General features: G+C 43.7%; 1 protein-coding gene across 1 annotated transcript in view; it reads left to right on the top strand.

Moving 5' to 3' along the window:
• LOC142828021 (usherin-like) overlaps positions 1-21,126 on the top strand; it is a 176,890-nt gene that overhangs the window by 93,635 nt on the left and 62,129 nt on the right. Inside the window, exons 11-12 of the mRNA XM_075925196.2 lie at positions 10,661-10,856; positions 14,382-15,023. Of these exons, the coding sequence (XP_075781311.2) occupies positions 10,661-10,856; positions 14,382-15,023 (838 nt within the window). The remainder of the gene's footprint in view (positions 1-10,660; positions 10,857-14,381; positions 15,024-21,126) is intronic.

Genomic DNA, 21,126 nt, shown 5'->3' with positions numbered 1-21,126 from the left:
TGATGTGTTACATGAAATAAATTCATGTCTATAAGTCCATTTCATAAAGCATGAGGTCACACTTGCTTTAAATTATGTTAAAAGGAACCTGCCTACAAAATTTGGTAATCCTAGCTCTTTCCGTTTAGGAGGTGTTCTTGAACAAATGGAGAGACTGGCACACAGACTCTTTCAAATATGTGGTAGATGAGCCCAAATTAAGCTAAAATTTACTTAGCTTTCCTCTGAACTACAGACAAAGATTGATCTATGTAGAAGTCACCATGTTCATCTTGTTTTTAACAATAAGTGAAGGCAAGTAAAAAGGAAAAAAAGGCATCAGCTATGCTTCTTGAGTCTTTGGATCTCATTTACAAGAAAGGCATATAGTCTGCTAATAAATCTTACTGTGTCTTTCCAAGTGCCTACTGAGTGTCTGTTAAAATGGTGCTCAGTCACAGTGTAAGAATGATAAATCATGGGTCTTGAATCTAGCAACATGTTTAAAAGTCTGGGTTTGTGGTGTTCCCCCCCCCCCATACCTGCATATGGAAAATAAAGTGAACAAGAAAACACAAGTGACACTCAAATCTTGCATATGCATTGCATTGAGAAATGTATAGACACAACTTTTATCACACTGTACCAGAATTCTGATCCTGAACTGGCTCTGATAAGCAGACTTGGTTTTTTTCTCTCCCCAAATATAATTTTAAAATCTGCAACCATTTAAACATATTCTATTATTTCTTTTTCATTGAGAATTAAATGCTTCTTCCAAAAGTTCTTAAAAAATAATCATACCATTTGTCCTATAATTAGGTTTACTTTTATTTTACACACATTGTAAGATCTTTGAAGTAGCATTTCCTTTGTGACAAGTATTAGAGGGGTAGCTGTGTAAGTCTGCATCTGCAAAAACAGACTTCTAATTATTTTCTTTGCGGTCTTGATCTTGCAAATGATCCACCATGTCACTTCATCTACCTGTGCGGAGCTCATTGCAAGGGTGATGGCTATGTTTGCAAAGCAATACCAATAGCCATAAGCATAGACTCATAGGACTGGAAGAGACTTCAGGAGGTCAAGTCCAGCTCCTGCTCAAAGCAGGATCAGTCCCAACTAAAACTATCCCAGCCAGGACTTTGTCAAGCCAGGACTTAAAAACCTCTAGGGATGGAAGCAGAAACAGACTCTCTGATATCCATTTTCTGAGGATGATGCTTCTTAACTACAGTGCATAAATGAAAATCCTGCAAAATTCCGGAAACAATATTAGGACCCCACATTGCTATAAAGCACTATTGGATGGAAGAAACAAATGAGAAATTAGACAATAGTTTTAACATTCACTGTTGCTGATGATTGGTTACTCTAGTCTGATAGTAACTTGGAGTAATAATTAAAGGTGGTAAAATAAATTCAGACTTTAATAACTGATGAAATAGCAAAATAATGAAAGAGGCTGAGATGTGAGCTTGAAGCTATGGTTATAAAACAAGACAAGAAAAGGGGGGAAATGGGGGAGACTGAGCTGCTGAAGAAGGCATCAGTAGACTGTTGCAACAGAAGCAGGGTAGAGAGAAATGATTAAGAGGCATTAAAAAGAGATTAATAAGGCTGTAGACTAAGGTCTGAAATGAATTACATGCAATAGAAAGGCGTCACTGAAGGAAGTGTTTCCAGGTCTGACCTGTGGAAGATGGAATCATAAGGAATAAGGACTCTACTCATGAAAATTAATTGTCACATCACAATGATAATTTTCAAGGAAATACACTAAAAACGATGTAGAATACACTTTCACTGCATAATTTACCATTTCCTACAGTTCATCAATGTTTCTTTTTTCTTCTGCACATAACTAGTTATCTGTCATCGAGCTCTAAAGAGCTGTGGAATTTCAAAAGGGAACATTTACATTACCCCAATAGCATATTTACTTATCATGTGCAAAAATACGCACAGATACAATTAGCAGGAGGGGCAAAAGAGTAGATAATCAATATACTACTGCTGCACCACACACTTCATTGAAATGAACATGCAAATTGTGTTTCTGGTCTCCTTATCTATTTCACTCAGCTCTAGATGGGAAATCTGAGGGTATGTCTACACTACAGAGCTTTTTCAGAAAAACTTCCATTTTTTTGAAAAAATTTCACTTACGGCCACACTACAATTGTGTTCTTTCGAGAGAAAATCAAAAGACCCAAGGGGTTTTTCCAGCGTTGGTAATCCTCTTTCTAGGAGGAAGAAGCCTTTTTCCAAAAGAGCTCTTTCAGAAAAATACGTGTGTGGACAGGGAAGAGGGAGTTCTGTTGAAAAAAGAGGAAAGAGGAAAAAAGCACAGGTGCCATGGTGGCCACTCCGTCCATAGTAATCACAGTTTAAATGTGACCTAGTGTCCATTCAGTGTGGACGTTATCTTTCAAAAAAGCAGATCACTCTTTCGATGTGCTTCTGCAGTGTGGACGCGCTCTTTTGGAAGAAGTTTTTTTAGAAGATCTCTTCTGGAAAAGCTTCTTCCGAAAGAAGCCTGCAGTCTAGACATAGCCAGACTGTTATATGTGTTGTATTTTTGCTTGAATGGATTCTGAATGCCTATAAGGTAGTAGATCATATATACTTACCAACCACTATGTTCTCGTAACTGTGGTGGGGTGTTCACACCACACTTGCCCTGAAAGGGTTAATGAAGACAAAGAATGGAGCTTTATTAACCCAACAGGATACAACAGAGAGGAATCAGGTGGCTAAGCAATCTTCTGACTGTGAGTGAGGTAGCCCAGCTGAGGAGGAACAGCTGTGCTGGACTTACAAAGGCAGGAAATTGGCAGCAGGAAGAGATGCTTGAAAAGTCTGCAGTCACTCCTTGGGAAAATGGAGGTGTGTTTGGGTTGACAAATCCAGAGAAGGTGGAAGGTAGAAAAGGGCTCAGGGAAAGAAAGATCTAGAAAGCAACAGACCTTGGCTGCTAGCTAGAAGAGGCCCTGAGCTCGAACCCAGAGCAGGGAGGAGGAAAATTGGGGGGTATATTCTCTTGCCAGCCACTGGAGGAGCGGCACTTGTGGCAGTGAATGGGAAGACTTCTGAAGGAAGACTTTGTGATTCTGGAAGGCAATATAGAATGGCCTGGCTGGAAGGCTCAGTCACAAAGAGGCGGCAGCAGCAGTGAGAGAGGTGAGGTGTTGCAGACCCAGAGAGAGAGGTGGAGAGATTGTGGACAGCTGCAGGAAAGAAGCTTTCAGAAGAAGCTTTTCCAGAAGAGATCTTCCCATAAAACTTCTTCTGAAAGAGAGTGTCCACACTGCATAAGCACATCGAAAGTGCGATCTGCTTTTTTGAAAGATAAGAGTCCACACTGAATGGACACTATGTCCCATTTAAATTGTGATTACTATGGACGGAGTGGCCACCAGGGCACCTGTGCTTTTCCTCTTTCCTCTTCTTTCAACAGAATTCCTTCTTCCCCATCCACACACACCTTTTTCCTCATAGAATGAGGATTACAATGTTGGAAAAACCCCTCTGTGCTTTTGATTTTTTTTTCAGAAGAACGTGATTGCAGTGTGGATGTAATTGAAGGTTTTTTTTTTTTTTTGAGAAACAGCTGTTTTTCTGAACCCCCCTCCCCTCACTATAGTGTAGACATACCACCAGGAGGCATCTGTGTGTGCCAATTCTTGACCACCAGTCTGTGTAGAAAAGATACAGAGAAATCCACAACTCATTTAGGCTACGTCTAGACTGGCCCCTAATTCTGGAAAAGTCATGCAAAGCAGGTAAGTCAGAATAGGGAAGTCCACGGGGGATTTAAATATCCCCCGCGGGATTTAAATAAACATGTCCGCCGCTTTTTTTCCGGCTTGGGGAAAAGCCGGAAAAAAGTGTCTAGACTGGTGCGAACCTCCGGAATAAAGCCCTTTTCCGGAGGATCTCTTATTCCTACTTGAAAGTAAAAATAAATAAGGAAGAAGGGAGAGGAGGGAGGGTAGGGGAAAAAAAAGGAAGGGGGTGGGAAACAAGGAGCAGAGGGTATGAAAATATCAAAGGGAAAAACAAGTAGGCAGAACTAGTAACCTATATGTGACATGGTAACACTGGCAGAGTAGTGTGGACATTTGGTAATAACATGAGGCTAAATTGGGTCCTAGATACATTGAGGAACTTTCTAGCCTTATAATGGAGACTGGAGTTGCTAGAAAAAAACAGACCTTTTATCTCTTTTGTCTTTCCTGCATTGATTTACCATGCTGCATTCCAGGAAAGTGAAGAAGGCCACCAGATGCTGAGTGTTGCACCTATCAGGATGCAATCACTGAGGATGAGCGGCACAACACAGAAGCAACACAGTTTTTCACTATTTATTTATTTCCCCTTTGATAGCTTGTCCCTTTAATCCTGCTTCTAAGGGGAGGAGAGGGAGGAATTAGACATTTGTGATTTTCCTCAACAAAGACAGGACTATACATTTAGTTCAAATTTGGAGCCATTTGATCCCTCTTGCTTCCCCCTGCTGGTAGATATATGCCTCACAACCTATTGGTTACTACTTGGCTCTCTCCCTGTAGCCTTCTAGAGCTCTCAAAGAGCACAATACATTAAACCCTGTATGACACAATGTAACACCTTTTTCGTTTACCTACATCTGGCTCACTCACAAATATCAGGTCTGCTCACAGGAATCACCCGAGGCTTCTAAAATATTCACTATTGAACTGTGGATTCATTGCTGAGCTGTTGGATTCCTTCTGAGGCCACTTTTCCACTTGCAGGAAGATCAACACTGATGTGGTTGATCTTCCAGGCTGTGTCTAGACTGGCCAGTTTTTCCGGAAAATCAGCCGCTTTTCCGGAAAAACTTGCCAGCTGTCTACACTGGCCACTTGAATTTCTGCAAAAGCACTGACTTCCTACTGTAAGAAATCAGTGCTTTTTGCGGAAATACTATGCTGCTCCCGTTCGGGCAAAAGTCCCTTTTGCGCAAAACTTTTGCGCAAAAGGGCCAGTGTAGAGAGCTGAGATTTTTTTTTTTGCGCAAAAGCGCATCTAGATTGGCCACTAAAGTGCTTTTGCGGAAAAGCGTCCGTGCCAATCTAGACGCTCTTTTCTGAAAATGCTTTTAACGGAAAACTTTTCCATTAAAAGCATTTCCGGAAAATCATGCCAGTCTAGACGTAGTCCCAGTGTTTGATTTAGTGGATCTAGTAAAGACCCACTAAATCAAATGTTCAGTGTGCCCCCATCAGCACTGGTAGTCCTTCTCCTTGTGAGGAGAAAGGAAAGTTGATGGGAATGTTTCTCCCATGGACCTCCCGCTATGAAGACAATGCCAAAGCTTGGCTTAAGGTATGTCAGCTCCAGCTATGTTTTTTACATAGCTGGAACTGAGTACCTTAAGGTCTGCCCTTCCCCCATAGTGTGGATGTGGCCTGAGGTATTGCATTTGGTTTGCTTAGATGTGTTAGATATTCAGCTGTTGTATTGGTATTTTGCTCATTGTAATCAACTTGGCTAGTGTTGGGTCACAAATTGTGTTAATACTGATTGCAATGTCTATAATTACTGGGAGAATGCAAACGAAGAAAGTCTGTGTTTAATTTTGAACAAAGGAGGGAAACACTTCCACTTTAAAGATTGAGATTCTGAATGTGTGCGTGTAAATACAGTTCACCCAGTTTGCTTAGGCCTGCTAGATATTCAACTGTTACAATGGTATTTGCCCATTATAACGTATTTGGCTATTGTGGGGTCACAAATGGTGTGTCTACATTGCACCATAACTTGAAATAAGATCCGAAGTTTAAGCTATGCAACTTGCATATTTTATTTCAATGCTATTTTGAAATAACTTATTTCATCATTTGGCACTACCTCCACCAAAACGTCCCTTACTCTTCATAGAATGAGGTTTACAGGGACATTGGAATAGCAAGCTCAAATAATAATGTGAAGACACGGATAGCTATTTTGGGATACTTTGGTATCCCAAAATAGCGTTGCAGTGTAGATTTAGCCAAATTGTGTTAGCACTAAATGCAGGAATTGTGAGATATGATCACCAATGCTTGCAGTTACTGTGGGAATGCAAAAAAGTCAGACTTTGTTTAACTCAGCTCTAAAGGAGAGACGTTGACAGTGTAAAGAACCTTGGCTGGACAAGGGATTGACTGCCAAAGTTCTGTGATGTTAAGGGGGGCGGGCAGGACTCTGAATCAGCAGGCTACCTGTCCTCCAGGCATGAACTGTAAAACAGGTTCAGCCTGTTTCTCCCTGCTGGTCTAATGATAGAACTCGAACAGACTCCTTAAGAAGTCTCTTCTATTATTTTAAATTTACTCCAGTGGATGCTGGAATTCCTTGTGGCTGGACTGTGCTTTGGGTCAAGAGCTGAAATTATTAGGTTTGGCCCAGAGCCAAATCCATCACAAGCCAGCAGATGATATGCTGAGTGGCGGCAGCATGATAAATAGCTAGTAGTGCAGCAATGGAGAGGTGTAATGAGCAGCTAGCAGAGTGGTGGCATTGAGGAGTGACGAATGGCCAGCAGAGTGGCGCCAGACAGCAGAGAGCAGGTGGATGGTGGGTGACCAGCAGAGTGAGTGAGATGTCTTCTACTCCTACCCCACTCAGGATGGGAGGTGAACTCTGTGGATGCACCTTTGAACTCTGGCTCTGCCCTGACCAAGGGCAGCAACTGTGAGTAGGGATCAGCGAAGGGTTGAGCATGTGAAGGGGACATTTTCATTGCTGGACTTAAGAACCTGAGAGGAAAAGGATACTGCTCAACCTTCTTTTAGTTGGTTATGAACTCTGTGGTATTTTCCCAATTTAATGCCACATTATTTCCCTCTCTTTTTAATAAAGGTGTATTTCTTACACTCAGAATCTGTGCTTGCGAGTGGGGAAGCATTGCCTCCCAGAAGCACTCAGGTTTGTGTGAATTTCCCAGGTTACTGGGTGGATGCTCAAGCCAGTTCTGTGTTGGATGGATGGAAAGAAACCCCTAGATATTGAACCTGGGCCTGGCTGCTGCTGGTGCTACCTGGCAGAAGGGTTATACATTCTTAGTTTTTTCTCATTCTTAGCTTTTACTGAATTATTTCCAGAGGCTGTTCCAGCTCCACAGGGGCCTGAGTTAAGGTTGTTTTTCAGGTTAGAGATGTACCTAACCTATGTAGGGACTAATTTTCTGTGACTTAAGCGTAGGTACATTTAATGTTCTAGAAGGATAAGAATCATGGCCAGGGTGTAGATGTTCAGGCATAGTGGTTGGAGCTATGAGGATGGCCAGGCCTAGGGTTTAAAGCAGAACTGAGCTAGATTAAAGGGCAACACCACGGACAACTGGGAGTGTAAATGAGATTAAAGCCAAAGTCAGACCCAGGGATCAGAAATGGAACGCCAATGAGCTAGGAAGAGATGTGGTCTGGAAATGGAGCTGGGGTCACAGACAGGGATGCCATGGATTGGTAAGGGGGGAACAGGAACAGGGTGGACAAGAATAGCCATAAGCTGGATGGAAGTAAGAGCAAGCTTAGGAACCAGGATCAAGTGCAGCTGCGGCATGGAACATGTTGAGCAGCCAGGGAGCTCGGTGTGCTACTGGGTGAAGTAATACTTTAGCTCTACCAATCAGGAATTGCAGTCCATCCAGCAGCCTTTCAGGGTCAGCTATGTTGCTAGGAGAATAACACTAGAGAATCTGACTCCTGATGTTGCTGCTCATCATTTTTTGGTAATGAATTATGCATTCCAAAGAGGGGCTGAAACAGATCTTCCAATTACAGATCTTTCAGCTTGGCACCCTGGGAACAAGGGAAGGATAAGGGGGGCACAGAATGTAGGGAGGTTGGGGGGCTCCTCCAGTGGCACAGTGGCTAAGGTACCCACCTCCAGAGCCAAAGTTAATGGGGGGCAGAAAAGTATATTGTCATCTGATGTTTTCTTGTTAAGAGTCATCAGAACACTTAACAATGTTTTAGAAATACTGTATATGGAAATTTGCAAAGGTGCCTTCTCAATCCAACAGGAGGCTTTCTTTTCTACAGATATGTCTTACTTCCTCACATATTTCAAAACCTTGAAAATCAGGGTGGGAGACAGTGTGTCAGTACATGACTATAGAGAGCTTCTGCAGGTATATACCCATACTTCTGACCTCATAGTACTCACTCTAATGAGGCTTCCTCCATTGTTAAATATATTCATTCAGAATCTCCATTTTCATTACCTCTTGTTTAGCTACTGAAAAAGATTATTACTGTTTTAACTGGTTGCCTGCCTTTAATCTCCTGTTGTATAACTTTGAAAGGTTGTGCCATAGTAGGAGGGAGGGAATATTTATAGTCTGATTGCTAGTGGATTATATCAACTGGTCTGGAGATAACTTATATTATACCTAATGTTCAGCAAATGTTCCCTTCCTTCAAGAGCCTATACTTACTATTTTGGATTCTCTCCTTGTTAAAGGTGAGTTCTTGAGTGTACATTTTCTTCCATTGAATGTTTAGAGTACTGCATCACCTCTTGGCACTCAATAGTACCTGGCACGTCAATGACACTTCCTATTTCTGGCATTCACTACCCTGGACATTTCATTAATCTGCATGAGACTCCCCTGTAATTGAAACCACTTGGTGCGGTTTTGCTGTACATTTATTTCATGTAGTATCTTTGGTTTCTAACCTTGCTTTTTCCTCTGTAAAATTTGGTAATCCACAATAGGTGTCTTTCTCCTCAATACAAAGAGGTTCTACTGCATAATATAACACAATTTTCTTTTGGAATGTGCTTGGATATAACCTTGAGCCACCGTTTTTGCATCCAATATTTACTATCAGGCCTAGAGATGCTATATTTCCTCTCACTCTGGTTAATGATCCCTACATCTACAGAGTACAGATTAGAAGTTCCAAATAAATAGAAAGTGTATTTTACATGGAATATTTTTGCAGCTTTGACCTAGCCATCTAATGCCTCATCCTTTGTTCTAGTTTGGCTTTGGTTTTGGGATTAACAAAACAAAACAAAACAAAACAAAACAGAAAGACCTCGGTTAAAGAAGTTTTGAATTGATTTGGAGATCATTTCAGTAGAGAGCATTTCAAGAGGAACGTTAATGTTTTAGAATATTTTGTTTCTCTTGAGCCAAATCCTGCTTTTCCTTACGTGAGTATTCACAGAGATGTAAATACAAACACGTGTGTGGGTGAAGCAAGTAGTTTTGGCCCTATGCATTTAATTAATGCTTCCTGATTGATGAGGTAATGGTGAACACATTCTACAAAGTTGACAAGTTATGGAAACACAATTTGATTATTCTCTTATGGTGTAAATATGGAATAACTCTATTGTAATCAGTTGTTAAAAAGTATCCAGAAATTATCCTATCCTGATCACATGAGGCATTTAGCTTTATTTTGGGCAAGTCCTGCAATCTTTATTCCATTCTTATTTTAGCCAGTTCTCTCATTAAACTAAATAGAAGCATTGTCTAAAAAACAAAATAATACAGGAATTTGCCTTTAGAAATTATACACTATTTTGTAATAAAAGAAAGTTCTTCAGCACACAGTCAATCTGTGGAACTCCTTGCCTGAGGAGGCGGTGAAGGTTAGGACTATAACAGGGTTTAAAAAAGAGCTAGATCAATTCATGGAGATTAAGTCCATTAACGGCTATTAGCTGGTATGGGTAAGGAATGGTGTCCCTAGCCTCTGTTTGTCAGAGGGTGAAGATGGATGGCAGGAGGGAAATTGCTTGATCATTACCTATTCAATTCGCTCCTTCTGGGGCACCTGGCATTGGCCACTGTCGGCAGACAGGGTACTAGGCTGGATGGACCTTTGGTCTGACCCAGTGTGGCCATTCTTATGTTCTAACTGTAGATCAGATAGTACTATCCGTTTTTAAGCAGTAATCCCCATTTGTAGCCTAGGGTCTTATATTTCTCATAGGATAGCTGTCCGTGTGCACAAACTAAGCTTGGGTCCCCTGAAGCAGGTGAGTCCACCAGTCGATTAAAGAGGGCTGGGGTACACCTGGCCCACAGAAGGCTGTTAGTGGCAATTGGGGGATGGACTAAGACAGGTGGTGCAATGCAAAGGGAAAGCCACAACAGAGTGATGCTAAGGACCTCAGAGGAAGTAGCAGGGGCTCAGGGAAATAGCCACGGAGCTGGTGGTCCAGCAAGGGAGCAGAGCTGAGAGAAACTGGGAAACTGCCAGGGACAGGAGTGCCAGAGCCCCCTGGGAAGAGTGGCCCTAAAACCTGAGGCTAAGAAATGAGTTGACTGTTTTCCTGCTTGTTTTCTAAACTCCTTGCAAAGATTTGGAGTGTCAGAGGATACTCTGAAACTGAGGAGAAGTGTGGTCTTGTGACAGTTTTTCTGTATGGTTTTCAATATTTAGATTACGAATACATCTTAATTTTTTTGCACTCCAAAAATGTTTGATTTCATTTAATTAAATTCTGAAATTTATGCTTGTGATTTAATAATTCTTGTTTTTTCTTCTTGCTGAGCAAAAATAGTACATATATTTCAGAGACCTGTTCTTCCCTTTTCCATTTTAATGTTTTTTTCTCTCTCCCCTATCCCCTCCACCGTTGTTGCTAATGAGTGTATCATCTAAAAATAGACCCGTTCACCATTCAATAATATTTTGTATCTTTCTAGATTGGAGGCCAATGTAATTGTAAGAGACATGTGTCTGGCAGACAATGCAATCAGTGCCAGGAAGGATTCTACAATCTGCAACAGTCAGACCCTGATGGCTGCAGTCCCTGTAACTGTTATACCTCTGGGACAGTCAATGGAGATATTACCTGTCACCAAAATTCAGGCCAGTGCAAGTGCAAAGCAAATGTTGTTGGTATGTGTAATATAAGAGTGTTCAGCCATATTCCTTATCTGCTAAAAATAAAACATTTGATTTCTAAACTGAAAAGTACAGTAAATTTATTTTGCTGAAGGCAGATTAAAAAAACGGAATGAAATTAACTGTCTAAAAAGTATTAATTTAATAATTCTATCAAAATACAGTTTGAAGTTTAGCTTAATCAACCCTTAGAAGTCTCTTTATTCAATAGCTGCATTAACTCACATAGCTCCATACTAATAACTCACAGAAATAATATTAATTTGCTTACTGCATAGATGTTTCTTTTAGGAAATTAGCACTTTTTCAAAATGTTTTATACTTAATGAGTTCTAAGCAAATCATTTCCATGCTAGTTTTCTTAATAGACCAAAATAAATGGATTTTTCCCCCTCAAAATAGTCTGTGCTACAGGGTCCTTTGTGATAAATCTTTCCATTTTTTCTATTGTATTTCTTTGAACTGTTCCTATGAAATGCAAAATAAGTCAACATTATTCCACAGATCATGAACATTGCTAGGGTTAGTTATCAAGGGCCACATAATTTTAATTTTGTAATTCAGTGCCAAGCAGATTATAATAAACTGCTAGCTTCTGTGTTATTTATCATTTTTTTTACAAGACGTGCTTTTTTGTTTGTTACTCCCACAGGTATTTTTCAGAAATTAGATTTGATTATAGCAATTTATTACTTCCAGCATATTTGAGGGGAGCCACAGCCACATAAGGACAAAATTTATCAAGTGCCCAAAATACACAGTGTACATAATACACTTTGAAATATTGATGTATGGGAATATTATGCAAGGAGAATTTCCTGATAAAGTGTGCCCTGCATGGTAACTGTACGTGTCTCAGGCCATACATATGGCTCAGAAGAAAAACCCATACTAATTTGTCATTCAAACTATTGGTAATCTGTATTTTCTGAACTAACCCAGATCATATGTTGATATCAAAAATACCTTTCAATGTTCAGATCTTAGGTAATTCACACTCACTAAATTGTGAACAACTGCTTCTTCCAGACTTCTAAATCTCTGTTAGTGTCCACCCATATCTTTGTAAGAGAGAAATATGATAGCTGTGGGCTTAAAGTGAATGCCTTACCTTAAAAGGTTGAATTGTGATTTTTTTTTTTTACGAGCCATTAGTCTTTGTTCTTGTGGCTGGAGTTTCCAAAACAAGCCAAAAAACAAAAAAGAAATACATGAAAATGTTCCTCTAAAAGGATCTGATCCTGGATGGTTCCCAGCTTCCTTCCTATCGAGGGCTTGAGTGCCTTTAACATCTATTATCTACAGTAGGGATTAAATCAGAGCCAACATCCTTCAGGAGGTGCTCAGTCCCTCGCTGGATTTTTTTTTTTTTTAAGTAAACAGTTAATGCATTTTATAATTGAATTTCTTACACTAAATAAAATAGGAGTATTTAAATAATTCTGTGTCTTTTTTTCATATACATTTGGGGCCTGGCTTTGGATTCTTTGTACATTCCCAAGCTTGCTTTGATGTCAGTGAGTAATTGGATGCACAAGGATTGCAGGTTCAGGCCCTTGCTTAATTGTTTGCTTAAATTATTTCAGGTGTTTTACTTATCTATCAATGTAATTGGGATTATTTTTCTCTCCTCCCCCAAAAAATCTATGAGAGATGAAAGATTGAAAAATACATAGAACACAGTCCTGTAAGTACATAGGTACATGCTCACCTTTAAGCTCATTCTCCTAATTGACTTGAGAGACACAATTTGCGCTTAAAGTTAAGCACTTGGCTAAATGCCAGTAGGACTGTTTACACAACTAACTAAATATTCTATTGTCTCCTGTTGTTATGTGTAAATAGGTGTTATTTCCCACTTCTGAGCAGTGAACTTTTACAATGAAAAGCTATATTTTAAAAAAGGATGTTGCATTATTTTTTAAACTGGGTTTACAAGTAAACCCAGACTATTGTCACTTGGTCTATTTAAATAAATGTGATAAGAGAAAATGTAACTGTGTACTGCTATGTTATGGAACATGAACTGTTAGAGTTAACACAACTGTTAAATCTTACTAATGATTCTATCACCAGTAAAATACATTAGCACCAATAATTTTATTAAAGTAGGTCATTCATCTAGAATAAAAAGGTAGAAGAATGTGAATTAAATGCCAAGCGTGCTAACTCCCCTGTACTTGTTAACATTGAATGTGATGCCCTGTAGGCCTTCCTCAGTATCGTTAGGAATAGATTACCTGTCAGGAATATGTATGGCATATTCAAATAAGCACTGCGCATATTTTTAAAACTGATATGATATGAATCCATGTAGACCAATTTTAATAGTTCAAAATGAGTCATAATTCTTGTTAACAATACAGTTATTTTTAAAATTTGCAGCAATAGTGGTCCTTTTTTATTTTCCTTATTGAAATTAAATGATATGCCTTAGGTGAGCCATTCATCACTGTTAACAGAACTTGCCTTCTGTTGGAGTTCTTGAGTTTTTATCCATATATATATATATATATATATATATATATATATATATATATATAATGCATTTCCTACCATTTCAAGAGATGCTTTTCTGCATATGAGTTTCTAAATGTATTATTATATATTTATGCCTTTTTTTAAAGGATGGAAATATTTTGTTAGGACCTAGTATTTTTTTTCTTTTACTGTATGCTACAAATAAACTATGGCATCAATTTGAAAGATTTTCCTGCCAAAAAGGAACACATATATACATATGAGTTAGCATTTCTCAAATAATAATTTTGTTTGCTTTTTTGTGAGGTGAATTTTATAAAAAAAAATTAAGCTGCAACCCCCAAGTCAGGGATAAAACAATGACTTTAAAAACAAAGCTTGCAGAGCTACAGGATAAAGTATGAAGAAAACAATTTAATTTCTTATATATTGAAGTAAATGTAAACTGACACGTACATTTGAACAAAAACATTATTTCATCTTGGATTACGGAAAATGTTTTCTGTATCCCATAAATACTCCTAATAAATTCTAGTGTATCAGTATTAAAACCAAATTATGATGCTGAGTAAAACTTTTAGTAACTAGTTTAATTTACAATGCCTATGCATGTATTTATGTATATGTCATCAAAATGGGCTGACAGCCCTTAGCATGTTTTCTGCCTTCCATTTTTGTATCATTTGTTGCAGTTAAGATAGGCCAGCTATTAAAGTGCTCACCTACATCATGCTTAGTTCTGCAAGAGATTTTTAAAATGTTCTTGAGATGAAAATAAATCTACCTAAAACACTGTATATGAAAACCACATCAAAGCTGTTATTTCTGAAATATTCACAAAGAAAAAATAGCTGTTATATTAGATCATTCTGGTTTCTGTGGTTTTGTGCAGCCACCTCATTGCTGCTGCACTTACAAATTGTGGCAGGAAAACTTTAAAAAAATCTAAAATATGTCATTTGTACTGAATTTCTACTGACTCAGTTGAGTGCCCCCTACCCTTTTTCTCCTTTAATTAATAACTGTTTCTGTCTTTAGGTCTGAAATGTGATCGTTGTAATTTTGGATTTAAAGTCCGCAGCAATTTTCGTGAACATGGATGTGGGCCTTGTCTGTGTAATATCTATGGCTCCCTGAATCAGTTCTGCAACCCGTTTACTGGGCAGTGCAAATGTAAAGAAAAAACGAAAGGGCTTCAGTGTGACACCTGCATGGACAACTTCTTTGGTCTGGATGATACCGGGTGTAAGGCGTGTAACTGTAATATTGCAGGATCACTTTCTGGAAGCGTTTGCAATGCTATGACAGGGCAGTGTGTATGTAAAATTAATATTGGAGGCAGACAGTGCAGTGAATGCTTGGATGGATACTACAAAGTACAAGAGAACAACTCCTTGGCCTGTCTGCCATGTGATTGTGATAATGCAGGTACAGTAAATGGCTCTCTGTTGTGTGACAAATCAACAGGACAGTGTCCTTGCAAAGCTGGTGTAACTGGCCTTCAGTGCAATCAGTGTGGGCTTCACATGTACAATCTCACCATTAACAATCATCTCGGCTGCCAGATTTGTGACTGTGACCCCTTGGGGACATTAGCAGGAACTGCTTGTGACCAGATTAGTGGACAATGTGTATGCCTGCCTAATCGTCACGGAAGAAGGTGTAATCAGTGTGAATCAGGTAAGAAAAGTGCTCGTGACACTATGCAGTATTCTAAATTCAGAACTGTCTTTTCCTTTATTACACTGATAATTTCCTTTTTTTTTTATAGGAAAGCTATAGAGCTTTAGAGTTTGTTTTCCCCACACGTCATAGACATAAATGAAGTTATTCTGTATTTGATTGGTGAGCAAAGGGGGAGGCCCTTGCACACACATTTAGTGTGCTGCTAGGCAAAAATTGTTAGTTGGTATTTATAGTCTTATAGTAGTGGTGTGAATCGGGCCTGAGCCTTGTAATGCTAGATATTAACAAAAATGACATTTCTTTTCCAAAGGGTTTACAGTGGGGTTGCCAAGTGACTAAAAATTATTTGTGATTTAAAAAAAAAAAATTGTGATCAATTGCATTGACCTCCCCTGGTCTAGCAAAATTCCTTGTTCAGGACCGGTCAGGTCTTGAGGATCAAGGAAGAAGTTGTAATCTTCCAGGGAGGTTCCAGCCTGTACAACACAATAAAAACGTACAGTATTCACTTCATATTTTTATTACAAATATTTGCACTGTGAAAAAAGTCAAAAGGAATATTTTCCATTTTGTACTACTGTACTTGACTGAGGTGATATCTTTATCATGAAAGTATAACTTACAAATGTCTTTTTTGGGGGGGGTTATATAACTTTGTTAAGAAAAAAAAACCATTTGAGCCTACAAGTCCATTCAGTCTTCCTTCTTGTTTAGCCAATGGCTCAGACAAACAAATTTGGTTACAGTTTTCAGAAGATAATGCTGCTTTTTCTTGTCTACAGTGTAACTTGAAAGTGAGAATAGGCATTCACATGACTCTGTGAATAAGAGATTTATATGCCAGATACACTAAAGATTCATGTGTCCCCTCATGCCTCAACCACTATTACAAAGGACATGCACTCATTCTGATGATGGGTTCTGCTAAATAATGATTCACAGAGGGGACCAATACCTGTTCATTTTCATAATCTGAATGTGGGGGTTTGTCCTGCTCCCCCTCCTCTTCTCGCCTTTTTGGCTCCTAGTCACAATCCCCTTTTTCCCGCGTCGGTATGCATACAGTCACGAAACTGCGGGGAAGGCGGTCCGGGCCCACCCTCTCTCCCAGACCCCAGCCCAGGGCCCTAAGGACAGATTCTCAAGGACCTGTCCCACCGGAGGGGTAACGACCCTCAACCCACCGGTGCGCCGGCTCCTTGCCCTGCCCTGGGCTACTTCCACCCCGCTTGGCTTAACCTATTCTTTCCTCCTGCTCAGCCCCCCCCCCTTCTCGGCTCCTCCGTTCCGCCATTTAAACTCTCCGCGGCCGCGGCGGGGACGTCTGATGACACCGCCGTCGGCTGACATCAGCCCCCGTGGCCCCGCCCCTCCTTTCCCTCCTGCTGAGAGCTCGCTTGCGGCGCCCTCTGTTCTGCCGCTCAGCTGAGCCGCTGCCGCGCTACAAGGCGCACACACTCCTACCGAGCCCCGCGCCGCCCCCAGGAGTGACAGGGCGATCGCGGGGTCAGTGCAGGGTGGGCCTGCTTCACCGGGGTATGCAGGTTCCGCCCCGTCACACGCCTTCCCCCTTACGTTCTCCGCTCCCACTGCCCGGCTTCCCTGTTCCTCTTTCATGTTCCTTGAAAAGAAGTCCGCGTTCCCGTGGGCTTTTCCGGCTCGATGATGGACTTCAAATCGGTATGGCTGAAGTGACAGATACCATCGCATAATACGAGCGTTGGCATCCTTCATGGTGAGTAGCCAGCGCAGGGGGGCATGGTCCGTCACCACCTTGAACGAGTTGCCTAGGAGGTAATACCGCAACAAGTTAACGGCCCATTTTACCGCCAGTGCTTCCTTTTCTATCATAGAATATTTCTGTTCTCGGGGCAGTAACTTGCGGCTTCCTCCCCTCCGTCCCCCTGTGACAGCACCACCCCGAGACCTACTTCTGAGGCGTCCGTTTGTAGGACAAAGGGTTTCATGAAGTCTGGCTGGGCCAGCACTGGGGCTCGTGTCAGCCGCTGTTTTAGTCTCCTAAAGGCCTCCTCGCATTGGGGACCCCAGCGTACCTTTCTTGGTGCTGCCTCCCACATGAGGTCCGTCAATGGGGTAGCCAGCATTGCAAAGTCGGGCACGAACCGGCGGTAATAGCCCGCCAACCCTAAAAATTGCCGGACCTGCTGCTTTGTGTTCGGGGCCGGATAATCTCGCAGTGCCTCGATTTTACTTACTTGGGGTCAGATTCTGCCCCCACCGACCGTGTAGCCTAAGTAGGAAACCTCTTGCTGGCCAAAATGGCATTTGGAGGGGTTGGCCGTTAATCCTGCCTCTCTTAATGACGTCAGAACGGCCCTTACACGTTTTAGGTGTTTGGGCCAGGTCGTACTGTAAATGATTATGTCGCCTATATAGGCGGCAGCATACATCTCGTGGGGGAGTAGCACTTTGTCCATCAGGCGTTGGAAGGTGGCCGCTGCCCCTTGGAGCCCGAAGGGCATCCTTACAAATTGGTACAGGCCAAAGGGTGTCGAAAAGGCCGTTCTTTCCCGGGACTCCGTGGTCAGCGGTATTTGCCAATATCCCTTGGCCAGGTCGAGGGTGGACAAGTACTTCGCCGTTCCCAGTCTCTCTAGTAGCTCATCAACATGGGGCATCGGATACGCGTCAAACTGGGATACCGCGTTGACTTTTCGAAAGTCGATACAAAATCGAATGGTGCCGTCAGCTTTCAGGACCAACACGATGGGGATCCTCCAAGCACTGTGCGACTCCTCCACTACACCCCACCTTAGCATCTTGTTCACTTCTTCCCGGACCGTCGGCCACAACTTCTGAGGGAGGGGTCGCACCAGGTCACGGACCGTACATCCCGGTTTGGTCCGTATATGGTGGCGAGTGACCTCCGTTTGTCCCGGGGCGTCGGTGAGAACCTGCGGAAACTCCGCTAACACACTTAGGAGTTCCCCTCGCTGTTCTACTGCTAATTCTTGGCCCACCTGAAACTCTTGCCCAGCCCCCACCATGGCTCCCATCAAGCTCTCCCTCGCCCGCCATCCTTTCAGGAGGTTAACATGATAAATGTTGGTGGCCTTCCGCTTCCCTGGCATTCTGATTTCGTAGTTCACCTCCCCTACTCTACGAATTATCTCGAAGGGGCCCTGCCAACGGGCCAACAGCTTGGAAGTCTGTTCCGGCAGTAGGAGGAGAAACCTATCGCCGGGCTGGAACGTACGCAGCTGTGCCTTCCTATCATAATACTGCGTTTGTTGACCCTGCGCCTCAAGGAGATTCTGCGTCACGAATTCTCCCACCCGCTGTAGTCTTTCCCGCAACCTAAGGATATAGGGTACTGTCCCTATGGCCTGGGTAGCTTGTTCCTCCCAGGTTTCCTGAATTACGTCTAAAATCCTCCACGGTTGCCTGCCGTATAACAACTCAAAGGGGGAGAACCCCGTAGAGGCCTGTGGCACCTCTCTTACCGCAAACATGAGGGACAGCAGGGCTTGGTCCCATGCGTTCGGTTCCTCCTGCACAAACTTTCTGAGCATACCCTTGAGTGTTCGATTAAATCTTTCGACCAGTCCGTCCGTTTGCAGACGATATACGGAGGTCCTCAACGCCTTGACCCAAAACAGACGGCATAATTCCTTCATCAAGGTGGAGGTGAAGTTCGTCCCCTGGTCGGTAAGGATTTCCTCCGCTAGGCCCACCCTCGTGAAGATCTTGACCAGTTCCTCCGCCACCGTGGCGGCCGTGATATTGCGTAGGGGTACTGCCTCCGGGTACTGGGTTGCGTAGTCAATGACTACCAAGATGTACTGGCATCGGTTCCTCGTTCGCTCCAGGAGACCTACCAAGTCCATAGCGATCCTCTGGAAAGGGACCCCCACTACAGGCAGCAGCACCAGAGGTGCCCGCGGTACATGCCCTGCGCTGGTCTTCTAACACTCTGGGCAAGAATCGCAAAAGTCCTTCGTGGTGCGGTAAATTCCTGGCCAGTAAAATCGTTGGAGCAGACGGCGGATGGTTTTTTCATACCCCAAATGGCCAGCCCACGGATTACTGTGCGCTAGCTCTAATAGGCGCCGGTGGCATTTGCCCTGTACTAATAGCTGGGTCATTATTTCCCCTTCCTCCTTCCCCTCAATGACCCGGTATAATCTGTCGCCCTGTATCTCGAACCGGGGATAGGTTAAAGCCCCTCGGGGGTTATCACTTTCCCCCTTATCCCCGGCAGCTTGTTCCCATGCCTGCTGTAGCAGGGGGTCCTCCCTCTGTTCTCTTACAAAATCGGCGGGCCAGTCTACCCCCTCCTCTGTCTCCTCTTGCTCCGCCCCCGCACCCCCTCCTTCGTGGGTGTTTTTCGGGTCGGCCGTCAGGGCTACAGTCCCTGCTGCAGCTTTTTGCCCCGGCCATTCCCGTAGGGCTCGCTCAAAACCCTTCCAATCTTGTCCTAACAGGACGGGATACACCAACCCTGGGACGAGGGCTACGTAGGCCCACCCTTCTTGCGTCCCATCCCTGAGGTGTACCCATGTCGTGGGGTACAATTCCACTTGCCCGTGCACGCGCTGGACCATTACTGGGGACCCTCTAGGACCCCCCCTTTTCCACCAGATCCACCCGGACCAGGGTCTGGCCACATCCTGAATCCACCAGAGTGGTGACCACCCGACCCTCTATCTCTATTTCCCTCAAGATCCTCCCATGTCCTCGAGCTTCCCCCGTGTCTGGACCCACCCTTACCTGCCCATAGGAGCAATCCATATAAGGACAGTCGTGTCTGAAGTGTCCCTCTTGTCCGCACTGGTAGTACCCTTCCATTGGGGCTTGCACTGGAGTCGAGCTCTCCTTCCGAATCTCTCGAGGTGGTGGACGCGGCACGGGCTCCGCCACTGTAGGTCTGCTCCACACCGGGGCCAACCGCCTCCTGCCGGGGCTGGGGGGTCCCCCCCCCCCGCGGCCCTCTCCCCAAAGCGTGAGGAGGGTTGCACCCCCCCCTCTGCCCTGCCCTACTGTGGGTTCCTTCCGGCTTCCACTCCCCACTTCTCCTCCCTCTGCCGCCAAAAAATCCTCCATAAGGGTAACCGCCTCATTTAACAATGCTGGATGGTGGCGGCGGACCCACTGTTGGCCCCCCCCGGCAAGATATTGATAAATTGCTCCAAGACTACCTTCTCGACCACCTGAGGCCCGGTTTGCTGTTCCGGCTCTAACCAGCGCCAGCCGGCTTCCCTCAACCTTTGTGCCACGGCCCGGGGTCTTGCTCCGGGAGGGTACGTTTCCTGCCTAAACCTTTGGCGATAGAACTCTGGTGTAACCCCTAACTGGTCCAGTATAGCCTCTTTTACTTTAAAATAATGTAGGGCTTCACGCGGATCTAGGCTCCGATAGGCCAGCTGAGCTGGGCACGCGAGGTAGGGAGCTAGAATCGTTGCCCAATGTTGCTCTGGCCACCGGGCGGATGTGGCCACCCGTTCGAAGGTGACCAAGAACGCTTCAGGGTCGTCTAAGGGCCCCATCTTGGCCAACCTTACTGGCAACTGGGCCAGGGCCCCCCTTCCACCACCTCGTCGCCCTGCCCCCCGGGATGTCCTCGTCCCAGAACCCCCCATTGCCTCACCCACCGCTCTTGGTTCGCCTGGAACTGGTCTGCCACCTCGGTGAGGAGCTGTCGCTGTTAATCCTGGTGCTGTACTGCCAGCTGTTGCAGGAGGGCCGTCTGCTGTTGGTGCTGCTGCCGTTGGTTTTCTGTTAACCACTTAAACATGTCTGACACCTCCATGTTTGCCTGGGGCCCTTGCCTTTACTTCAGTCTCCACCAGTTCGTAGTGCTACCTCTACCACCCCCTTTTCCCAATTTTTTTCACCCCCCCTTTTGTCTAGGAGGTTCATGGTGCCCACATTCTCCACCATGTGTGGGGGTTTGTCCTGCTCCCCCTCCTCTTCTTGCCTTTTTGTCTCCTAGTCACAGGGCAGCTGGGCTGGAGGGAAGAGAAGTGCCTGCTCGGCCAGTTGGCCATGGCACTCAGCCAGGGTGCACCAAGCTCCACGTGGGCAGGCTCAAAGGAGAAGCCGCCGATCAGCTGGAGTGCGGGGCAGCCTCTTTCAG

This window comes from Pelodiscus sinensis, chromosome 3 (genome assembly GCF_052426305.1).
Source record: "Pelodiscus sinensis isolate ZL-2025 chromosome 3, ASM5242630v1, whole genome shotgun sequence".
NCBI classification, from domain to species: Eukaryota; Metazoa; Chordata; order Testudines; family Trionychidae; genus Pelodiscus; species Pelodiscus sinensis.
The sequence above is the reverse complement of the archived record's forward strand: the minus strand, read 5'-3'. Positions and strand labels throughout refer to the sequence as shown.